General features: G+C 40.7%; 2 protein-coding genes across 2 annotated transcripts; one reads left to right on the top strand and one right to left on the bottom strand.

The window, feature by feature from the left end:
- The first annotated feature begins 4183 nt into the window (after positions 1 to 4183).
- Positions 4184 to 9137, top strand: LOC113027245 (olfactomedin-like). The gene is made up of 5 exons (XM_026176865.2): positions 4184 to 4384; positions 4499 to 4657; positions 5250 to 5462; positions 5599 to 5731; positions 7103 to 9137. Exons 1-5 carry the CDS (start codon positions 4346 to 4348, stop codon positions 7963 to 7965), a joined length of 1407 nt encoding a protein of 468 aa, XP_026032650.1. The 5' UTR covers positions 4184 to 4345; the 3' UTR covers positions 7966 to 9137.
- A 1703-nt stretch (positions 9138 to 10840) lies between these two features.
- On the bottom strand, positions 10841 to 23240 carry LOC113027240 (olfactomedin-4-like). Its single transcript, XM_026176860.2, has 7 exons — positions 23187 to 23240; positions 22941 to 23063; positions 22654 to 22872; positions 18506 to 18659; positions 12151 to 12378; positions 11562 to 11730; positions 10841 to 11482 (listed from the first exon to the last, which is right to left on the bottom strand). The coding sequence occupies exons 1-7, from the start codon at positions 23238 to 23240 to the stop codon at positions 11047 to 11049; spliced, it is 1383 nt and encodes a 460-aa protein (XP_026032645.2). The 3' UTR covers positions 10841 to 11046.
- Positions 23241 to 24712: the final 1472 nt, after the last annotated feature.

Genomic DNA, 24712 nt, shown 5'->3' on the forward strand with positions numbered 1-24712 from the left:
TGACCTTAGAACTGAAGAAGCTTCTCGGATGAGAGGTGAAACGTCTTCAAGCAACTTAAAGAAGTCCAGACGCTTTTCTTTGCAAGCTCCTTTGAGTCCAGGTTAAATACACCTTTCTAGCCGGGAGGAATGATTACCAACGGCTGGTCAGGTAATCAGTTGCAGGTGGGCCAGCAACAGCGAAGAGGGACTCTTGTCCTCTCCTCTCTTCCTTTCCTCCCTTTATTTCTCGTTGGTACATGGGGTTCTGCCTGGCCCGAAAGCCGTCGCCAGTCCCCTTCAAGGCCTTCCCCAAACTGCAGCACTATTCATACTTCCTCATCCCTCATCACCCATCGTTACCAAGGAAGTGGTCCCTGATAGTGAATAATAATTGTAAAAAATAAAGTTGGCTACTTTGTGGATTTCACCTATCGCGGGTTATTTTTAGAACGTAACTCCCACAGTAAACAAGGAATCACTGTAATTATTTCTTTGTCACCTGATTGCTAAACGACAATTGAAAAAAACAAGAATAAGCAAAAACACAAACTAAAAATTTGCAATTTTTTTTTTACTTAAACAAGACTTTTTGTTCTTGGTTCCAGACCGAGTTTCCTAAACAAAACCACTCCAATAATGTGTGATTTTAACCAAGGCTACATTCAGTTCAATTCAGTTTATACAGCATCAAATCACAATAACTGCCTCAAGACACTAAATATTGTAAGAATAAGAAGAATGGAAAGAAAAGCGTCTGTACTTCTTTAAGTTGCTTGAAGACGTTTCACCTCTCGTCCAAGAAGCTTCTTCAATTCTAAGGGTCAAATGGTGGAGAGTCCCAGATTTAAACCTAGTGGGAGTAACCCACCGAGAGGGACAAAGGACCCCCTAATGATCCTCTACGTAATCACATGACCCAAGGTGTGAAAATGGGTGTAGGTCACAATCAGCCAAGGTTTCAGGTGAGCTCATTGTGAAACCTGGCCCCACCCTATCATGTGATTTCCTGAGGTCAGATGGCCCAGGATGTGAGTGGGTGTTAAGGCATCTGGGAGGGGATCTTAAAACTGGATTATAGATGGCAGAGAGTTGGTGTCGTAAACCACCGCCTCTGCTCAAAGATGGTCGCTCACAGTGGACGTAAATGGCTTCTTTTACTCCTCTTTAAAACCATCTGTCCTCTCTGTCCAAAATGTGAACATTGGCATACTCGAAAGAGTGACCTTTGTCCTTTAGATGCAGATTGACTGCCGAGTCATGTACCATGGAGGTGGCTCTTCTATGTTGTGCAATACGTTTATGAAGTGGCTGTTTGGTCTCTCCAATGTAGAGGTCTGGGCATTCCTCACTACACTGTACAGAATACACATTGTTAATTTTGTGTTTAGGAGTCTTTTCTTTGGGATGGACCAGTTTTTGTCTGTGTGTGTTGCTGTGTCTGAAGTACACTGGGATGTCATGCTTGGAGAAGACTCTCCTGAGTTTTTTTGATACATCGGCTACCATCCTAGCACCTCTTATGGGGAACACCCCACATCCCATCAATCAGCCAAAATGTGTGCGCGATCCAACGTGAGGCACACATGAAGCGGTTCAAAGATAAAATAGCAGAATTGTTACGAGAATTTGAGCTATGATTTCAGATTTTTGGTGAACTGGAGTAAGACTTCAAAGTGTTTTGCTCGCCGTCCACCTTGAATCCCTCTGATCTGCCTGTCAGCATCCACCTTGAAATAATAGACTTGCAGTGTGACCCGGATTTGAAGGGCAGAGGCGACATTAAGTTGCCGTTAGTAGGATAAGGAGTTGGTAAGCCAGAGCAAGGAGAACATATTGTGCAAAGAAGTGGGCTGCAAGGTCACGAGATTGGGAGGCAGGAGATAGAGAGGGGGTTAGCAGGCATCTAGTTTTGAGAGACAAAGGTTGTTGATGTCTATGTTGTAAAATCATTAAGCTGTTTTATGTCACATTATACCTCTGATTAAAGATTGCGGAATCATTATAGTGTTTTATGATGCATTATACTGCTGATTTATAAGAAATGCTGTCTGTGTAGAATCGTGGCCTTATTTCTGTCATTAGGGAGAACAAAACTATACTGCACAGGAAACCAAGGTCGTAACTGAAGCTCACTGAGAGGGAGAGAAAGAATATGAATGTTTAGGTTTTATGACTTTGGGGGTGGATGGGAAGCTATAAGAATGTGTGAAATGGTCAGACACTTCGAGATCTGTCGGACCCCCTCCCGTGTATATCTCCTGGACATTTGTATTGCTCAAAGTGTTTGTATGGAACAAAGAGAATTGTATTGATTACAGTGATTATTGACTGAGCATTAAACACCGTTGTTCTTCCTTCAGCCTGAAGATCAAAGAATTGTTTTTTTTTTTTACAGGCCCCTGAACTAAAATGAGTTTGATACCCCTGGTCTATACCAAAATTATTATTATTTTTAATTATGTTGATAAATACATGTCTTACATGTGTCTTTATTAATTTTTGTCCAGCACTAACAGTCTTAACCTATTGTGATAACAAGCTATAGTCTGCTACAATCTGCTGGTCATGTTTCAGAGATGGATATTCCAATAGTAACCCATATAAATGACTAATACGTGCACTATTTTGAAGCTTTACAAGGATGTTGTGGTTGCAGAGCCTGGAATGGTGAAATTTCAGGAACAGAAAGTGTCCACTTTGAGTCAGACTGATATTTTATTTTTTTAATTCTTTTTTTATTCTGTGGTTTTGTTATGCACACCATGTCTCACCACCGATGATTCATTTTGCATTCTAAGCTCTTTTAACTTCCCTAAATCTGCCAAGTTTCCAAATATACATTTTTGGCAAATATATAGTTTTACCAACATGAAGCACATTTTTAGAAAGTAGAAGTTCCTATTTTTTATGTGAGGTGTCATATACGCAGCGACTATGACATAAGTGTTCCCATTTGGGCATTCGAAATCAGCAAAATTCCAAAACTATACCTGTAAAAATAAGTGGGCCAATGGCAGTGGATGTTAAAAAGTTAACTGTAGTGTGAGAACTGAAAAAGCTTACCTTAGAAATATCAGGTGCTCTTAATTGATTGCATGTCTTAACACTGCAGTCTTTCATCAAATTAATTAAATGATAGTATATTTTGTAATATTCTGAAAAGATTGTTATTAACCCTATGAGGTCTTCCATCATTGTTGATGAGCCCAAAAACCAATATGATTACTAAGTCATATACTATATTTTCAGAGAATAGTGACCTTTTTTTTCTTTTTGAAGAAACTGAAAGTGTTATAATATTGCATTGTATACCCTCTCCCTGGTTGTGAATATATAATGAGATTAAAGAATAAAACATATTAATAATAATAATAATAATAAATAAATAAAAATATACTGATCGGATTGTCACTGACCTTGATAGGTTAAACTGCAGTAGTAAGCAAGGTGAAAGCAGATGTAGCAGAAATCATAGTTTGTCAGGGGTTTTTTTTTAATGTAAAATAAATAAAAAGTAAGCAAAAATAATTGAGAATTAAGATTAGCAGCTCATGGTTGTTTGCAATTTTGGCAATTCCAGGCTTCAGTTCCAGTTTAATTTATTAATGGGATTCTTTAATCCCATTAGTATCCTCTTCAGCACAGAGATGTTGACTCAATACAGGTTGTAGCCTCATTACACAGAGAAGCCTGTGCTTCCCTGAGCTTTACTCTATACTGTAGACTACATCAGCTGTTAATGCAATGGAATTAACAGCTGGATTTCTGAACAAGCATGGCATTATATCATAGTAATACATCACTGTAAATGCCCACTTTTTAAAGTTTAACTTTTTTCATTAATCATAAAAATGTTCACTATAAAAAAAAAGCTAACGACTACAACCTGCAAAGGTATATATTATTTTTGAGTGTCTTTTTTAAGCAGCGTTTCAAAATTAGATTTTCATACTAACATATGATGAAAACTTAATTTCTACTGGATTTGTTGTTTTAAACATGAATTTAGCTTTAAAATCAGTGGGCAGTTCATTCCACTTTTATTATATAGTTAAAAATAAATAAATGAATGAAAAATCAACAGTTGAATGAAAAAAATGAAATAATCGTCTAAGGAAGACTGAAAAGGGGAAATGAGAGCCAGTAAACTAACAATGCATAAAGAAAGCGGGAGGGGTCGTACAAAACGCCAGTTTGATGTTCTTAGTTGTGTCATTTGTCCAAGTGGTTTTAAGGCTGTGGAGCAACTTATCAGTGACAGGAAGCAAACCGGCAAATTCTGAGTTTGTTGTGAGTGAGTTTTTCTAAAGAAAACAGAAGAAGACCGTGTGTCAGTGTTGGTCCAGTCTCAGTTTCTCTAAAAATGCTGCAGCTGCTTCTATTGCTGCTGCTGTCATCCACAGTAAGTCACACTTCTAGTCGATAAATTTAAAAAAGTATTATATGTAGTATTTTTTGTTGTTTGTTTACCATGTAAATAGACTTTAAGAATTTGTGCTCCTATTTGCAAAATCAGGCTGACAGCCAGAGTCAGCGAGTGTCGGGCTACAAGAAGGCAAATGCATGTGTGTGCCAGCTAAACTCCACCATGTGGGTGTTTCCTGCTCAGAAGTTTAAGTACGTGTTGGAGGAAGTTCACACCTGTGAAGAATCTCTGAATAACCTACAAGAAGAGGTAAGAACTCATCTATATGCTTTATTGTACTGAAGTAAGCTCTCAGGAACTAACGTTGTACTATTAAACAACTAAAATACAAGTAAAAATGAATCAATAATCAAGAAAACATTATTTAATAATTCATTAATTATTATTATCATAATGAATACTAAGTATGGGTATAATCAATCAATTGATATTTCATTATTTAAAGATAAACACTGTATCAAAGTTTTTTCATAACATTCATATATTATTTTATATGCTGCTTGCAAAAGACTTGTCTTTGAAAATAAAATAAAAAGCTTGGCTTCACTGGCCTTTCTTACATATATCTTATCATTTGGGGATTCAAATGTTTAAAATTATTGTTGTTATTCTTAATAATATGAGACTACACAGCTGAGGTCCATGATCTCTTATCTTTCAACAGATGGATATCTATCTATAATAGAAAATATGTACAGTATTTTATAATATAGGGTAACCACTTTTTCTTTCCCCTCAAAATATTAACTTTTTAAAATTTGGATGTATTTTTTACATAGCTCGTATAGGAAAAAAAGCCATGTCTTTGAACAAAGATTTTTTTTGTCTGCATTTCTTGCAGCTGACGTTCTCTAGCCAACGTCTCCCTCTGATCCAGGATCAGTTTACCAACTTTACGGCTCGGCTGGAGCCCTACAACTACCTGCACTCCCAGGGCCTGTATACAGAACTGTCCCTGCGCCAGCTGGGCCAGGAGCTCAGCCAGTTACAGGTGGACATCGATGTGGTCCACAGCCAGCTTAACAACTCCGAGACACAGAAACTCTCCAAAGAGGTAGAGCTAAAATAGCAAATGGCAGCAAAAAACAACAGAAAGAAAAGATTTAATGTTATACTATGTCAGGTCACATGTGACCTGTTGTGATGTAACAGAATTATCAATAGAATAATATTATATCCATTTCTGATAGGCTGATAGACTACATAAACATGTAAACAAGATGCAAACAATAGACACGCTTAACATGAAGACTGTGAAGGAGAAACTGCGCTACCTAAAGAATAATGTGGAGACCTGCAAGTCAATCCCCAAAGACTTCAGAGGTATGTGAGGTGTGTGTGGTGTGGTGTGTGTGTGTGTGTGTGTGTGTGTGTGTGTGTGTGTGTGTGCGTGCACATGTTTAGATATCTTTGTGATGACAGAAAATTGGCATGCTATATTTGTGAGGACCAACAGTCACTTATGGGAACAGAATGCCTGTTTGGCATTTTTGAGGTGCAAAATGTGATTTTAGTATCAGGGTTACAGTTCACACTCTGGGTCCACACACCTGAATCAAATGATTAGTTAATTACCAGGCCTCTGGTTGAGGAGGTAATTTAGCCATTTGACTCAGCTGTGTTGGATCAAGGACACATCTAAAACCTGCAGGACACCGGCACTTGAGGCCTGGAGTTCCATACCCCCAGTTTAGGCTATGGCTTAGGGTGAACGTGAGTGAGGGCCCTTTGGTGGCTTGGTTGATTTCCATGGACGGGCTGGCTTGGCAGGCACCTGATGCGCTGGTTGGGGCTTGGAAGGTGGTTGTGGACTGGCAGGCCGCGCAGGGCATTGACAGGCGAGACCAGGCTACTTTGAGATGAGACTAGATGAGACGTCAACCTCTGGCTGAATCGTGGCTGGACCATATATGCTCGGCTGAGCATACAGCTGGCACAAGAGGCTGCTGGCTAGGGTCTCCTGAACCCCCAGCTGGAGCATAAAGTTGGAGGCTGGGCTCTCATGTACCCCCAGCTCAAACATGAAGTTGCTGACTAGCCCTGTCTGACCCTCCAGCTGGCACAGCGGACCTGGGCAACCTCTGCTGAGCCCCCAAGTGGGAGTAGAAACAAGTACTTCTGGGGACCCAGAGCACACTGAGTCCTTCGACTCTGCCTCTGGATCCGACCCGGCCCATATTTTAGACCCACAGGAGTCTAGTTTGGTCTCACAGCAACCTGTCTCACAACAAACAGTTCTAGCTGGCATTAGAGCTGAAAATCCAGTCTCTACATTGTCTATAATAACAGAATTCCCAGAAAGTGAGAGAGGACAAAGACACAAGGGGAACCTACACAGACAAGGAGATTACACATTTTAAACAGAAAAAGGCTTATAAGCAAGGAGACATGGACGATAACGAGTCTAATATACTAGACTCAACTTCAACTAATACCAACTAATAATAACCCGAGAACTTTATATTATTTCATAAATAAGAAAAAATACAAAATAACTCAAAATGCTGGGTCACCGACCCAGCCCTCTGTCAGACCCAGTGCAGAGCCATCCCAGTCTAGAAATAAAAAGCTTCCCCTTTTCAAAGCAAGGATACACCTTAAGGGGATGATAAGTAATGATGATAAATGACAACAATTGACTGTATCTATATCATCATCTGCTTCAAAAACCTTCTGATCTTTCTATCTTTCCAGTTCAGGACAAGCACTGCGTCAGAGGTCTGATCACCAACATCAGTGACCCTATCACGACCAAAGTCAGTCCTCATGGTAAGAGCTATATCTCTGGTTCGTGGGGAAAACAAGCCCAGAACGAGAGCGAGGGGCAGAAGAACAGTTACTGGGTTCAACCTCTGCTCAGCAGCCACATCTGGGGCAACACTGTGCGCCTTTACCAAACCTACGAAGACTTCATGGCCTCAACAAACCACAGAGAATTTACCTTTGCTTCATCTTACAGTCATCCCAGCACAAATGAAGGTCCGAACGCCGTCCTGTATGGCGAGGCTCTGTATTATCACTGCTACCGCTCTGCAGACATTTGCCGGTACGACCTTGAGGCCAACGAGGTCAAACGGGTGACTCTTCCAGGCACTGGTGTGGGTTTCAACAACAAGTTCCCCTATTGTTATTACGATTGCCGGCTCAATAGTGATGTTGATGTAGAGGCAGATGAAACAGGACTGTGGGCTCTCTATGCCACTATAGGTAACCATGGTAACCTTGTGATCAGCCGGTTAGTTTGGGACAGCGAGGTGAAGAGTCTCAACGTGACACAGACGTGGGAAACGAGGTTGTTCAAGAAGGCAACGAGCAACGCCTTCATGGTGTGCGGTGTGATGTACGCAACTCGTTACGTTAATGAGTACCGGGAGGAGGTGTTCTACGCCTTCGACACAGCCACAGGCAAAGAAGACAACTCACTAGCAATACCACTGGAGAAGGTAGCTAAAGCAGTGGCTAGTCTGAGCTACAATCCCACCAACAAGCAGATCTACATGTACAACGATGGATACTTGCTGGCCTACCAGGCCCACTTCAGATCTGAAGCTTTGTAGCTAGTTATTGTCACATGACCAAGCCCCCCCCCCTCCAAAAAAAAAGGCAATGGCTTTTTCTGTGCAACAGCAATCTTAGCAGATGTTGCAAATGCTGAAGATATATCATGTATGCTGCATGCATGCTGCAAGAAAAAAAAGCAATGATTTAAAAAGTGCAGTTTAAGGACTATTTTATGCAACAGTGATGTTAGCTACAAATACCACAGATATGTCATGTATGCTGTAAAAACTGTTCTTATACTAATAATGTCATTTGGTTAAACTGAATGCAAACACCGGTTAGAACCATAATAAAGTCTTCAGTACCAAAAACATCAAGATTTTAACTATTTTGGGTTTACAGCTTCTAACATTACTGCTAACACTGTAGGGGTAGGTTTAAAAAATTGATTTTATCATAGAAATTGATTTTAGTTTGAATAATGTGATATTGATACCCAAAATCGATTTTTAAATGTAAATGTAATTTGCTAGAAACGGCAGAGTCTGAGGTTAAAGCTCACAAAACTGTTTCAATCATCAAACAGCTAATGATGTAAACGGATTTTGCAAAAAGATGTAAATGCAAAGCATGCACCCCCCCCCCCCCCCCCCCCCCCATTCACCCAACGGGGACATGCCACTGGGTGCTGAAAGGCAACATCTCACAGATTCTGAAGCTGCAGGTTTCATCACTCTCCGACCAAAATTCACTGAACCAGCAGCAAAAGAAGATCAAGACTACGCTTCACGTTTGAAAAGGATTGTCACGAATTCTATCTTCCTCTTGCTGTTTTGCTTCCACCATGAGAAAATCACACTTCATGCACAGCTTTCTCTCTGTGAATGTACTAAAATTTCTGTTTTTTGCATTATTCACTTGCTTATTACGCACCAGTCTACCGTTGTGTAAAGTGCTGCTGCCCGCTACTTTTTTCTCCAAAACAGACTTCCGAAAAGAAGGGCCAATTTCTGCTGTTCAATACCAAAAAAAATTAAACTTTAATAATTATGCCAAATTATAAAACGCTTAGCTGTAGTCGCTAATAAAACCTCCTTAACTTTGCTCTGCTTCACTTCAGCATTAGGTAATGTTTATATGCTGATTCATGGTTTTCTTCAGTTTTTGATGTACTGCAAAATATTTTTAAGGTGTTTATCTGCTATAAAAAGCCAGCCAGAAAAATCTCCTTCATATTTGTTTGTGTTTTATTCTTAGGTACAATAATGGATTGCATTTATATAGCACTTTTCTAGACACTCAGGCCCCTCTGGCCAACACCAGTGGGCGGTAGGTGAAGCGTCTTGCCCAAGGACACAACGACCAGGACAGATAGAGCTGGGGATCGGACCGGCAACCTTCCAGTTACAAGATGTGACCTCTAAGGTCTCACAAGTGTTAGATTTATTTTTATATATATATAGATATACATAGATATAAAATAATGGATTTGTACTGATAAGATAAGATAAGATAAGATAAGATAAGATAAACCTTTATTAGTCCCACAAATGGGAAATATTTGGGTCACGGCAGAAAGTACAAATTTAAGAGCAGGTAATACTGCACATCAGGGAGACAGTTACAGTTGTGTATGGGATGTGTGTGTGTCTGTCTGCACGTGTGTGGCCATCTTCAGAGACCATGTTGTAGAGTCTGACATTAAGTTGGGAGGAAAGTCCTGCAAAATCTCTCCATCCCAGCCTGGGTGCCGCAGCCTGCCACTGAAGGAGCTGCTCAATGCTGTCAGAGTCTCTTGAATGGGGTGGGAAATGTTGTCCGACAGGGACGACAGCTTAACCACCATTCTCCTGTCACTCACCACCGCCACTGGGTCCAGAGGGCATCCTAGAACAGAGCTGGCTCTCCGGATCAGCCTGTTCAGTCTCTTCTCTTCCAGCAGAGATGCTGCCGCCTCGGCAGACCTCACAGTAAAAGATGGCTGAGGCCACCACAGAGTCATAGGTCTTCAGGAGTGGGCCCTTCACTCCAAAAGACCTGAGTCTCCCCAGTAGGTACAGCCTGCTCTGCCCTTTCCTGTAGATAAATGATCAGAATTATAATATTTCCGTGAATATTGACTGTGTCAAAATTGAATCGAATCACTGGTGGAAATCAAAATACATTGCCCTATACCATTGGGACCACTTTGGATTTTACCTTCCATATCTGCTTCCATTGCTGCACATGGACATCCTTCTCCTGTCCTGGTTCTGCTGGAAGTTCCTTCCTGTTAAAAAGGAGTTTTTCCTTTCCACTGTCGCCAAATCACCTGCTCATGGGAGCGATATGATTGTTGGGGTTTCTCTGGGTTTTTTTTATATTATTATAGGGTTTTTACTTTACAATATAAACACAACAGCGTATCAGTTGAGTGTAGGCCATTGCACCTTGGTGGTCTGCGCTTGAATTATGAACTATAAAATGTGTAATATCAGATACTTGAAGGATAATTTTTAAATGTTACACAATGTTAAGGTTAGTCAGTGTAAATGCTGGAGAATATTTCACAAATATCTCCATAAACAATGTAAATGGTAGATACCATTAGAAAGTAGGAATGTTTTTATTCATGTGGCCATTTCAAAAAAAATTGTCTGTAAAATTAATCATAGATTAGTTTTCTGCATTCAGAAAAAAGAGGATTTTTATGTCACGCATGGAAAGAGCCAGTACTTAGAGTAATACACTGGTACAACAACTAACGAGTTGATAATCAGTTTGAATTTAATTTACTTATTTAGATAACTGCTACGCTAATGTCACTGCAAGGATTTCTCCACAAATGTCAGAACAACAATCGTGTAACTTTTATGAGAATATGACATTTGTATGTTTACATAAAAAAAAATATAATAACATAGTTAGACTGACTCTGAACATTAAAACCACTACACTGGAAATATTGATTTTATTGAATAAAGAGAGTACAAGGCAACAATGAACTATTTATTTACACTGGTAGAATTAGATTAATGGAGAAATACATTGTTTATGAAATGTGATGCATTAAACATGAAACATCTTGAGGAAAAACGGTGTTGAATTCAGACTTTTATAGAGATCAATCAATTTTGCAGAAATGAAACAACATCAATTTACCCAAACAACACCTTGTAGGAAACCATGTTGGAGTCACAGTAAGCATGCAGCATCTGGTCCACAGGGCTGTAATTTAGGCTTTGAATGTTGGGAGACATTTTGTTCATGAAGATGCCAATGTTGAACTTCTCCTGTCCCGTCACGGTGTTGAATGAGTAAAAGATCTCCTCGACCTCCCTGTTAATGTAACGTGTCGCATAGAGAACGCCACACGCCATGAAGGTGTTGGTCACTGCCCGCTTGTAGACTGAAGTGCGCCAGGTACGCCTAAGTGTTGGTGTTTCACCCTCCTCTAGCTTGGAGAGAACCAAGTTGCCAAAGTCCTGAGTGGTGGTGTAGACCACCCAGACACCAGACTCATCTGTTGCCAGGTCCAGGTCAGTGTATGGGTAGCATTCCTCAAGATGACAGAAGTTACCTTTTGAGTTGTACCTGGTTAACAGAGGATAGCAGTGAAAGTTTCTGTCATAGTTATTCTTTAAACTAACATTTTCAAAGTTGAGTAACAAACCTGGTGCCTTTTGGTAGTTGTAAGGTTGTGACACTTTTAGTGGTGAGATTAAATCGACAAACATAATCTTGGTTGTAACAGTTGTAGTACAAAGCCCCTCCATACAGAACATTATTTGGACCCTGGATAGTGTTGGTAGTTGGGTTTGAGGAGTGGATCTGGACGTTACCTGAAGAAGAAAAAGGAGGAATAAACGTATGTTAATAGTTTAAAACTATAATTTGCTTCACAGAAATGTGCCAGTAATTAAAACAATCGTGCACTTTACTTTATTCCACTTTAAGTAAGGAAAATGTCAGTGTTCTCTTATAATATTAAAGAGTAAAGTCACTTTTATTGTGGTCTGCATAATTCAATTTTAGGTACAGTTGGGTATTGTAGTTACCTAGCAAACTTTAAACGGTCCTTTCCATACACATTCAGTAACCCAACGTACAACAAACCTCCAGGTTAATTTCTTTCTTTCTTGGAAATTCAAATGATTCAATAAACTACTAATTTACCAACTTCAGTGTGATCCCAGTATAAACAGTAAGGGTTTTTTACATTTCGTAGGGGAATAAACAAAGAGAAGCGAGCAGTTCCTTACCTGGGACGCTCACTCCAATGATGAGAGAACTTAGACTGCTGTAAAGACGAACATAGTTGGCATGTACGTTACTCAATGTCAACATCACCAGCCAATACCAGCTCTCTTTGCCTTTCTCTGGTCTGGGATCACGACCCCAGGCTCCGTAAGCATACGAGCCAGGATATTCTCCTTTTGTGTAGACCTTTGGCTCAGTAACATTAACAAGCCGGCTGCGTGCACAGGTACCTGAGGGGAAATGTATAGTGTGTATTAGCTGTTCTCCGTGAGGCTACTTTTATGGAGGAAATGCATATTATAACAGGCCTTTTAAATTTATTTATATGACAAACTAGAAATTCTTTTATCAATGCATGCTGGGGTTTATTCATCATATAACGATTGAGCTTTCTTTTACTGCAACTACTTTAAAGTAATAATTGTTATTATTATATTATTTATTAAATGAATTCGGTTCAATTCATGATAGCTTGTGTAACTACCTTTTGAACAAATAACTTGAATTAATGATTTTCTGTATGACATTATGTGTTTCTTTCATCTTGTCGACTTCTTCTTTGCAATGTTGCAAAGCTCTCTGAAGGACCCAGCCAAGCATCTAAGTTCGGTTGAGGTTGGGACCTAGCCTTTTACTTCACATATTTTTATTTGAGGTTGTATTTACCTAATTTTAAAGCTTATTGATAGCCATGTTTATCAGTGCAAGTGATTCCTTGTTGCTATTTGAATCCAATTTCAATGCACTGATTGGATTCTTTCATCAGCTGACACAGGCGATCGAGATGATTGATTACTCTAGTGAAAGGCAATGGATAATTAATGGATCCTCACCACAATTTAAACCACATGCAGCTGAGCACTTTTTCTCACATTTGTTTCAGCTTTTCTGACTCAATGACAGATCAAGATTTGGTCTTATTAAGAACTTCACCTATTTTGTATTTTCTATTCAACTGAGTCCTTAATTTTTGTCATCTTTAGAAGTTTAAGGAGCTTGGAAAGAAAAGCGTCTGGACTTCTTTGAGTTGCTTGAAGACGTTTCACCTCTCATCCGAGAAGCTTCTTCAGTTCTAAGGGTTAAATGGTGGAGAGTCCCAGATTTAAACCCAGTGGGAGTTTCCCCCCACATAGGGGCAAAGGACCCCCTGATGATCCTCTACCTAATCACATGAGCCAAGGTGTGAAAGCAGGTGTGGGTCACAATCAGCCAGGGTTTTGGGTGAGCTCATTGTGAAACCTGGCCCCACCTTATCATGTGATTTCCTGAGGTCAGATGGCCCAGGATGTGAGTGGGCGTTAAGGCGTCTGGGAAGGGATCTCAAAACTGGATTATAGATGGCAGAGAGTTGGTGTCGTAAACCACCGCCTCTGTTCAAAGATGGTCACTCACAGTGGACGTAAATGGCTTCTTTCACTCCTCTTTCAGACCATCTGTCCTCTCTGTCCAAAATGTGAACGTTTGCATCCTCGAAAGAGTGACCTTTGTACTTAAGATGCAGATGAACTGCTGCGTCTTGTCCCGTGGAGGTGGCTCTTCTATGTTGTGCCATGAGCTTGTGAAGTGGCTGTTTGGTCTCTCCGATGTAGAGCTCTGGGTATTCCTCGCTGCACTGTACAGCAAACACCACATTGTTAAGTTTTTGTTTAGGAGTTTTGTCTTTCGGGTGAACCAGTTTCTCTCTGTGTGTGTTGCTGGGTCTGAAGTACACCGGGATGTCATGCTTGGAGAAAACTCTCCTGAGTTTCTCTGATACACCGGCTACATAGGGGATGACAATGTTGTTGCGTCTGTCTTTCTTATCCTCCCTCCCTGGTGTCTGATCTTCTTTCCTGTGCCTCTTTGCTGACTTTATAAACGCCCAATTAGGATAACCGCATGTTTTAAGTGCTTCCTTTACATGTGTGTGTTCCTTCTTTTTCCCTTCAGGCTTAGAGGGAACATGTTCTGCCCGATGGTGTAGGGTCCTGATTACCCCAAGTTTGTGTTGCAGAGGGTGATGGGAGTCAAAGAGGAGGTACTGGTCCGTGTGTGTGAGCTTCCGGTAAACTTCAATGTTGAGGTTGCCATTCTCTTCAATGTGCACAGCGCAGTCCAGGAAAGGCAAACAGTTATCCTTTGTGTCTTCCCTGGTGAACTTGATGTTTTTATCCACGGCGTTAATGTGCGCAGTGAAGGATTCCACTTCTTGTCTTTTGATTTTGACGCAGGTGTTGTCTACATATCTGTACCAGAGGCTGGGTACTCTCCAGAGGTGGGTAGTAACGAGTTACATTTACTCCGTTACATTTACTTGAGTACGTTTTTGAAAAAAATGTACTTTTAAAGTACCTTTTTTGCACGATACTTTTTACTTTTACTTGAGTACATTTGTGAAGAAGAAACGGTACTTTTACTCCGCTACATTTGCACAATTCGACTCGTTACTTTAAAACAAAAATAAAAATTAGTTTAACACATTAGATAACATGCTGCCAGTGGAGTTTCCGGTAACGTTTTTACCAATGAGATGTGGCCATGTAGTCACATGACCAGTTTGAAACTGTGGCGGGCAGAGCGGCCCAAGCATTTCAAAGTAGCGGACACACGGAAAGAAGAAACATGAAAACTGTCTTCAGTGAGAGCCAAAACAAACCAACTTTTCAGCGTGAAACAACTCAACTCGTGTAACCTGAGGAAACGGTAAGTTTTCTCTAAATATCTTTTTAGCTCTGGTTAGCTGGATGTCAGTCTTATGTTACAGCAGCTGTCATATTTTCGGCGCTACGTTGTAGTGAGATAAGTTTGTGGGTGTTTTGTGCAGCTTCGGCTGTCCTGTTAACTGCTCGCTGGTTAGCTAACATGAACTATAAGCTAACAGCTAGCCTGGTTAATGATGCTAGAGTTCAACGCGCATGCAAACAGCTCGTCTCTACTGCTTTAATTGTTAAAACAGAAGGCAATACTGCGGCTGACAGGGTTTAATATGTGAAACAGCAGCTTGTTTAGTTTAAACGGTCTACATTAAGCTGGGCAAACACTGTGCGATTTTTTTCAGTCACGTTATTCAGCTCCTGCTCAAACTGTACAATTGAATCTCAGGGGTTAGAAGTTCATAGGTCACGATGCAGGGCCTGATACTCTGATGCGACCTGAGTGCTCAAACTGTGCGTCCATAACATGAAGCTTATCATACAAAACCTGTCACTCGCTCTCCCTCTCTCTGTCTTTTACTCACACAGACACACACACCATCAACTTTGCTAAATTACTAATGAAAAACATTGACAAGGCAGCTGTGATTGAGCAGCAATGTTCATCCAACTCTTTTCATGGTTGTTGTAGTCGTGATAATTTTGTGAGGCCACATTGAAAAGCCTCGGATACGTAAGCGTAGAGCTGCCACCCAGGCAAAAGAAAAATAGAGCTATATCACGTTATAACGTGAAAAGTATATTGTTCTAACAATATACTTTTAATGTTTGTACAATATACTATCACGTTATTACAATATACATAATTATCATGTTCGTACGAATGTGATATTATATTGTTCAATAGAGCTATATCATGCTATAACGTGAAAAGTTTATTGTTCTAACAATATACTTTTCACGTTATAACGTGATATAGCTATAGTTTTCTTTTGCCTGGGTGGCAGCTCTACGCTTACGTACTCGGATGAGCTTGCCTCATCCTATAAGTTGTGCCTCCATCTCTTGTGTCCAGATCACACACATGCTGCTCCACCTTTTCTCTTTCATTTCTGTGTTTGTGCGTGCGCAGTGTGGGAGGCTGCGTTGAGGGGCGACAGGATTTCAAACAGGTTTGATTATCATGCGACCATACGATTGATGATTGGGAGCTGGTTGTGAGGTGTTAAGTGCTTTTTGTTACTCCATGTATACTACACGATGCACGCACGATTAAGGCAAAACACGGCCGATCCCCAAAACGGTTGCGCGACTGAAAAATCGGTTCAAAATGGGCCAAAAATTGCACAGTGTATGGCCAGCTTTTGGAGGCTAGCTCCAAACAAACATCTGCAGCTTGGCAGCACAATAAGCCCCGACCTAATTCTTTTGCAAACGTTACATCTTTCCACAGGTCTCCACTTCATCAGACATCACCTAGACTCAGAGCTGGATGAGGCCAGCACAAACAGCGGCCTATTCGACGAAGATGATGGATCCATGGGGTCAGGAAAACCAGAAGCAGGGGAGCTGGAGAGGTACCTTTCATGTCCATTCACTGGAGGTGTGGATCTATTGCATGGCTTTCCTCACATCAAGAAGCTGTCGATCAAAGTCAATACAGCTCTTCCTGCATCTGGAGCTTGTGAAGGATTCTTAGTCATGCAGGACTCCTGTTCACTGCTAAACAGTTACAGCTTCACAGAAAAAACCTTGAGAGCAAACTGCTGCTGAAGCTTAACCATCACCTCACTGAGTGAAGAAATGGCACATGTTTGCTAAATATGCAGAAATAAATGCACACCCATACAATTTATGGTAAACTGAGCTGCCTTGTATGAACATATGTTGAAGATGCCTCGTACTAATGTTTTCTCTGAGGCTGCTGTGCCATTTGGAGCAAAAATGAATATAAAGTTTACAGCATATCTTGTCACTGGAAATTGTTTCCGCTGTTTATATATTTATATTATTTACTGTAGGTATTGGTGAAAAAAGCTTTATGTTGTGAAAAACTGAAATCTGGAAATTAGAATTGTTGTGCCTTATTTTGTCGATCTTTTTACATATATTTCTTTTGAAAATACTAAAATTTGTATATTTATTTATTTTTGTTTGTCTGATAACATTTATTTAAAAAATAAATCGGACATTTCAAACAGTTACTCGCTACTTGAGTAGTCTTTTCGCCAAGTACTTTTTTACTCTTACTTCAGTAACTTTTTTGACGACTACTTTTCACTTTTACTTGAATAATAATATTTTAAAGTAATGCTACTCTTACTTGAGTACAATTTTTGGATACTCGACCCACCTCAAGGCTCTTGGCTCTTTTAAAGGGAGACTACTACTCTCCCTTTAAAAGAGCCAAGAGCCTTCCTTTCCACTTCCTCCATGTAAAGGTTGGCTACAATAGGTGACACGGGGGAGCCCATGGTGCAGCCATGTTTTTGTCTGTAGAAACCCTTGTTGTATTTGAAATATGTAGTGGTGAGGCAGAGGTCTAACAGTGTGAAAATCTGATCGGGTGTGAAGTTGATCCTGTCTTCCAAGGAGCTGTCTTCTTGTAGTCATTTTCTGACAGTCTCCACAGCCTCCGTGGTGGGTGTGCAAGTGAAGAGAGAGACTACATCAAAGGACACCATGGTTTCATCTGGATCCAGGGTAAATTTCTGGACCTTGTCGGTGTAATCGGTGGAGTTCTTGATGTGATGTGGGGCGTTCCCCACAAGAGGAGCAAGGATGGTAGCAAGGTGTTTTGCAATGTTATAAGTGGCTGAGTTTATGCTACTGACTATGGGTCTGAGTGGGACACCTTCCTTGTGGATCTTAGGAAGTCCGTAAATGCAGGGTATGCCATCCCCTGGGTAAAGGCGGTGATATGTAACGCGGTCAATGATTTTGTCCCTTTAAAGGTCTTGAAGGCAAGCTATAACTTTCTTTTTGTAGCTGCTTGTGGGGTCTCGCTTTAAGGCTTCGTAGGTATTGTTGTCACTGATATAGTGATGTTGTGGTCTTTGCTCAGGAAAGCAACGGCCTTCTTTTCTTGTAACGTGAGTTTAGACGGAGGGACTTTGGCACTGGAGAGGGTGGCGGAGACTTTCATCCTGATTTGCTCTGCTTCTGTCTGTGATGATTTGTTAATCTGTATGGCAGTTTCTGTGGCTGTGATGAGGTCCACTATGGACAACTGTTGCGGAACAATGGCAAAATTGAGTCCTTTGGCTAATACTTTGTTTTCAGGTTCAGTGAGATTCCGGTCTGAAAAGTTCTTCTCCCATTTTTCCTGACTGTCCTCAGGTGTGTGTTCTTCTCTGAGTTGTGTAGATTCAGACTGAGGAGTGGGTGTTCAAGCAACTCAAAGAAGTCCAGACGCTTTTCTTTCCAAGCTCCTTAGACTACGATGACCTGGATGACTGAGAACCTTCACAGACATCTTTAGAAGTTATTTTCTTCAGTGATCTTCTCCATATTTATCTTATCTTACATTAGCTTAGTTAAGCTTACCTTGGCTTAATGTAAAGATCAGTCAAGTTGGTATGGACGCAAATGATTTCATGCTACTAGGCAATATGAATTAAGATTATTAATTGCTCCAACCCCCAATAATTGGTTCCCACCCCCACCAGGAAAAGAGAAACAAATAAACAATCTTTTTTTAAAAAAAACTGCTTGATTGACTCACCCTGTGGAGGCTCAGTGGGTGCGACAGTAGTGTTCAGTTTTTCGCTGCACTTGCGTAGATCAACCTTCAGAGCAGCAATGGCTTGTTGTCCCTTTATCACCTGCATGGTGTCGAACTTCTCCAGCTCTTGCATCTCTGTTTTCAAATTCTCCAGCTGAGACAATTTTGGATTGTTTACAAAATCATGAAAAGAGCAACAGGCATCAGTTAAAAATCTATTTTACAATTTTTTTGTACAATTTATTTAAACAATTACTAAATGCAACAACAAATGAATGTCTGTTTAGCTTGCATTTAATCCCAAAAATTTTAAATGTATCAGATATAGATTTGTGGGGTGTAGAATTAATGTTTTATCTTTAAGGCTCATGTACACCCATTATCTTATATTACACAATTACCTCATAATTTGTATCATGCATTTATGTTGTATCCTTCATCGCAAACCGATATGCATTGCAGAGTAATTTGGGATTTAGACTGCTACACTCAGATACTAAGACATAAACAGAGTGAAGCCTTCTTCTCTGAGGAATGTGTGAGGGCGATGGTCTACCTGGACTGGTGGCCCTAATTGAAAGGTAGTCACAATTGCGGTTACTGAGGCTACAGTCTCCACTGCCTCCGTGGTGGGTATGCATGTGAAGCGAGAGACTACATCAAAGAACACCATGGTTTCATCTGGATCCAGGGTAAATTTCTGGACCTTGTCTGTCAGGGTCCTGGGACTGGGCGACCCAGGATCCCTGAGCAGTCATGTATCATATTATTATTATTATTATTATTATATGTATTTTGGTATTGCTGCTGCTCTCCTCCATGATTGTAGATGTGAGTGTGTGTGTGTTTATGTCTGCGGGGATGCTTGGAGGATGGAGCTCAGCCACCTGCAGGCCTGAGGGGAGTGGCCCTGCGGAAGGACTGGCCACACCCGAAGCCACACACCTGCCGCTGATCAGGGCTCGTCGGGGGAGCTACTTAGGAGAGTCTTGGAGCTCCCACCGACGCGGGATCATTCCATGAGACTCCACGTTAGTCGTCCTGTTACAGAGTTTGTGTGTGTGTGTGTGTGTGTGTGTGTGTGTGTGTGTGTGTGTGTGTGTGTGTGTGTGTGTGTGTGTATGCCCGCAGTTGTAAGTGTCCTGACGGCTGCGTCTTTTGTTTCCCGCAGGAGGAGCGTGGAAGACACGGGAGCAGCGAGCACCGGGGGGTGCTGACACGGGAGCGGAGAGCACAGCAACACGGACTTTTTGGGAAGACACGACACGGGAGTCACGGGAGCGCACGGGGATTTACTGTTATTGTTTCCATCACTGTAAATAAACGCACTGTTTATACACAGAGTACCGCGCCTGGGTCCTCCTTCCCCACACATCCCCATGGTCTGCCAGCCAGACCGTGACAGAGTCGGTGTAATCGGTGGAGTTCTTGATGCGATACAGGGTGTTCTCCCCACACAACACAATGCACTACCAGATGAGCTGAATGAGTTCTACGCTTGTTTCAATACCCTAAACACCAACCAACACAGAGGGATTCTACCAGTAGAGGCAGCTCTTCACTCACTGTGACTTTGACTGAAGTATGCAAGGTTCTGAGGAGGACTAACCCCCGAAAAGCAGCCGGTCGTGACAACATCCTAAGCCATGCTTTGAGGGTCTGCTCTTCGGTGAAGTGTTTACAGACATTTTTAATTTATCCCTCATCCAGTCAGCTGTGCCCACATGCTTCAAGTCAACCACCTCCCCAAGAAAAACAACATAACCTGTCTGAACCTGTAATGAAGTGTTTTGAGAGGATAGTCATGTCCCATATCAAAGATACCATCCCGGACACACTAGATCCTCTGCATATGGTAAGAACCTTTCTACCGAAGATGCCGTTAATGCAACCATCCAAACAGCCCTGTTAGAGGAAAAATGATTCTATGTAACTTTACCTTCTTCTAAATGTACAAGCTGTGTTTAAGATAAGTAGTTTAGAAGTGTCTTTCAGATTTTCCCAGCAAGGACATATTGTTTCAGATTGTTTTATCTTTCTTAGCTCTCTGCTGACTAGACTAGAACCATATATGGAGTTGTTTTATTTTATCTGTTTATTATTTTCTTATCCTGTTCTCACTGTCTCTGTGCTCTGTGCCTATAAAAAATGCCAAGCCACTGTGCCTGGTGTGAGTTGTTCTCAGCAGCTCACCCGTGTACACGTTTAGCAAAGAAAGTAACTTTGTCTCATTGTGTCTTTATTTCTCCTGGGTCTTTTGCAGAATTTTCCCCCAACAGACCTCCAAAATAAGGACACCTACATTCAAATGCTGTTTACAGACTAGAGTTTTGCATTCAACACCATCATTCCAAACAGACCGTTGGGAAAGCTCTCCACTCTTGGACTGACACCCTCCCTCTGTCGCTGGGTCCTGGACTTCCTCACTAAGATACTCAATGGTGTAAAGATAGTGAGCACAGGGATCCCCCAAGGCTATGTGGTCAATCCACTCCTGGACACCCTTTTCACCCAGAACTGTGTCTCTTCCCAGTACAACACCTCCATCATTAATTTTGTTGATGGGAGATGATCATCATGATGACTAAGGAGATGATTGTTGACCCGAGGATGAGGAGAGACCAGTACGCCTCACTATACATCAACGGGACTCAGGTGGAGACGGTGAAGACATTCAAATCTCTTTGTACCCACATCAGTGAGGATCTCACCTGGACCCATAACACACAGCAGATCATCAAGAAGGTTCAACAACAACTCTTTTATCTAAGAAAGCTGAAAAAATTTGGATTACCCTCCAAACTGCTAAGCAACTTTTACAGATGCACAGTGGAGAGTATTCTGACAAACTCCGGGAATGGAAATAACACCATTCAGGAAAGGAAGGCTCTCCAGCGTGTCTCTAAAATGGCGCAATTCATCTGCGGAGTACCCTTGCCATGCTTAGAGTCAGTTGGGGTTTATTCTAACTTATTTCAGTTATTTTTTTATTTAGTCGTTTGTAGGGAACTTGCAAAATGACAATTTCATTGCTCAGCGTAAGCATTTGTGTTTTGCAGTGTATATGACAATAAACTTCTTAAATCTTGAATAATTCTTTGATAGCCCATGTGTTTAAAGCTGTTTGAGATATTGTACTACCCATAAAAACAATAACCTGGGTTAAATGTATGTCTTTGTTCATTGTTGTTCTTGCACTTTCTTTCTGATTTTCCTCCTTAAGTCTTTGTCTGAGAATTGCACACCTCCGGTAAACTGGAAGTGAACAGCGCAGAGGAAAAGTGAAGACAAAGTAGTAAGAAATGGTCTATTCATTAGAGTGCGACACCGTTTGTGCAAAGAGGATATTACAGGTAAAAAAAATTAGTGCCAACTAGTGGCAGGACTGAGCTCAAGTGCTATCTGGCTCCATCTGGTGGAAGGAGGGGGGGTCTGCAGAATCTTGGAATCTTCTGGTGACAATAACAACAATGTGTCAAACGATGATTAAAGGGAAGCTAAGCTCCTTAGACTACGATGACCTGGATGACTGAGAACCTTCACAGACATTGTGTTGTGTAAAATCTTAAATAAAATTGCAACCACCAGCTGAGCTCGTCTTTTGAAGTGAGATTTATCAAAAGAAAAAGAAAAACACTGCAGAAAACGTTTTTTAGGAAGGACACCGCCCTGAACTATTTTATACCTCCCCAAACACTCTCAAACAAAGAACATTCCTCATTCTCAAGGTAACTGAGGCCAGAAAAGCAGCTCTAGATGGCTCCACTCTGGTCCACCTTTGCTGGCAAGCTCACCTCCACCATATCAAGGCACAATTCTTGAGCAACCACCCATGCAAGCCTCACTCATGGTGGACAGATGTGGAGTTTTAGAAGAGAAGGCAGCTGCACTACCACATTGTTTTTACTGCATTTTTTTTTTTACCAGATTCAATAAAAGTGTTTACTGCTTTTCTCTTTGAGCCACAGGTCCATGGTGCCATGTAAGCCAAATTTGAAATTGCAACCGTCTAATAATAAATTGTGAAAACGTATAATATGAGTGTTTTTCACTTTTCTCATGAAAACACTCAGCTGGGACAAAGATACAGTGATGTAGTAATCTTTAGAATGATGTCAGCATTTTGCAGCATGTGGTTGTGAATCTACCTGTTTAGTGGCCTTAGCAGTGAGGATCTGGTGTTTCTGGGTGGTGCTGTTGAGCTTGTCAATCAGCTGCTTGATCTCAGTCATTTCATTCTCTATAACATACAAGCTGAGAACTCCATACAGCTCTCCGTCATCCTCCTTCTCCAGGATCAGCACATCTTTGTTCAGCTGGGAGAGGCGATGCTCCAACCCCAGCAGCAGACTCTCCAGCTCCACAGTCTGCAGAGGCAGCAGTGATTAACCAGGAATGGAGACAAACAGTATGAGAGCTTTAAAAGACTAGTTACCTTCTCTGGGGTGATGTTGCTGTTGCAGTCTGATACATTGGTTTCAACTATCCTGAGTTTTTCATGAGGGAATGCCTTCTCTGAGTTATTCAGCTCACATGCACATGTTTCTAGTGGAGACACCTGAAAGATAGATTAACTGGCAAGTGAAATAAGCAGAACATCACATTTAGTGGTATTTTACATTTTTTACTTAATAGAAAATAGATATTTTTTCATTGAAATGAAGTCTTCAGTATTTCTTACCTGTTGGGTGAATGTGAGCAGAGCACACAGTGGAATGATCATGTACAGCTTCATGGTGAATCAGAGAGCAGAGCTGAACAAAACCCTCTCTAAAGTGTTTGATTGTGGCACTGGGACTGCAGCAGCACCTTCTAACTTGCAAACACTCCCACTATCCTGTGGATATGAGGAAGTGGATGTGGGTGTGTTTGCATTTTTATCCATCGCTTTGTTTTCTCTATTTTCTGATTTGGATTACAGCAACACCGAGAATTTGCACTTAAGCATGGGAAATGACAGTAAAAGCATCTTCAGCTATACAAAATAAATATCTCACATTTAATAAAGTACCAAATAACAGCTAAAGGATTCAAACTCTGAGTCACTGTTAAACCTATGGTCTATGTGTGATGAGAGGAAGATGCAAACCAATCCAAAAGCTGTGAACAGTGACTAATGGATGTATTTTATTCATTTTTTTTTTTTTGTTATTTTTTCATGAAATTCTATCAGGAAAAGAAAGTCATGGTCATACACTAAATGAACTATTTGAATTTTATAGTTAATTCTGGGTTTTGTTATTCATACAGTGTGTTAGCCACTACCACATTTTGGTGCACACTAAGCTCTTTTAACTGTATCACATATAAATGTACAGTCTTGTGCAGACTTTCTTCTCGTCTCAGACAGTCCCAGACACTGACACGGTCACTGTCCTAATGAGGACACGGATAAGATATATCTTTTAGTGCATGTGTTTGAACATAAAGCCAATAACACAAGAGCTCTAAGAAGAGCTGGAAACAAGCCCAAATACATTTTTAACCACCTGCCAGCGCCATTCTCCTGTCAAAACTGGTCCATTTAGAAATTAGGCTGGAAGATCAGACTACAAGACTACAATGCTGAATGTCTATGGTTACATGTTGAAGGTAAGGCTCTGGCAGCTTTGCTGGGGTCAGCTAACACAAATAGCTTTGTGCAGATCTGAAAAAGAAACAAAGTTGTGTTAGCAATATAGAAGAGTTTTGTTTCTTTCCTGGACACAGTTTGTACTTTCCTATCATGCTCTTGTTTTCTTGTGCAATAAAGCGGTGCTATTTTATTCCTCTCAGCATACAAACTGAAATCAGCTGATGTGCAAGAAGAAAAAAACATTTTTGTTTGTTTGTTTGTTTTTTTGTTTGTTTTGCATCACTCTAGGAGTAATGGAAGGTGCAGATTTTAGGAACAGAAAGTGAATAACTTTATGCAAAGTTTAACTGAATGAAACTTGGCTTAAAGATGACATTGCACAGTTTTTCTCATTACTTCAATATAATGTACATCTATGTAGAGAAAACAAAATGTGGAAGGTGTTTCGATTTCTATTCATAACAACGTTGATTTTGTTGATAATAAGGATGTTACTATTCACCTTACTCTAAAATGTCTTCCTTTAGTATTTCATATTATAAAAAATATAAAAATCAGTTTACTAAAAAATTAAAACTAGCCAAGAAAATTTTTGTTCTGAAAAGTCAGGGGAATCATGTAAAAATGTTCAA

Source organism: Astatotilapia calliptera, chromosome 7 (assembly GCF_964374335.1).
Source record: "Astatotilapia calliptera chromosome 7, fAstCal68.1, whole genome shotgun sequence".
NCBI lineage: Eukaryota > Metazoa > Chordata > Actinopteri > Cichliformes > Cichlidae > Astatotilapia > Astatotilapia calliptera.

Coding starts and splice junctions, on each gene's coding strand:
- LOC113027245 (XM_026176865.2), top strand. CDS start 4,346: ATGCTGCAGCTGCTTCTATTGCTGCTGCTGTCATCCACA. Junction 4,658..5,249: donor TGAATAACCTACAAGAAGAG/GTAAGAACTCAT, acceptor CATTTCTTGCAG/CTGACGTTCTCTAGCCAACG. Junction 5,732..7,102: donor AATCCCCAAAGACTTCAGAG/GTATGTGAGGTG, acceptor CTATCTTTCCAG/TTCAGGACAAGCACTGCGTC.
- LOC113027240 (XM_026176860.2), bottom strand. CDS start 23,240: ATGAAGCTGTACATGATCATTCCACTGTGTGCTCTGCTCACATTCACC. Junction 12,379..18,505: donor ACCCACTGAGCCTCCACAGG/GTGAGTCAATCA, acceptor ATTTCCCCTCAG/GTACCTGTGCACGCAGCCGG. Junction 11,731..12,150: donor CATTGGAGTGAGCGTCCCAG/GTAAGGAACTGC, acceptor TTTCTTCTTCAG/GTAACGTCCAGATCCACTCC.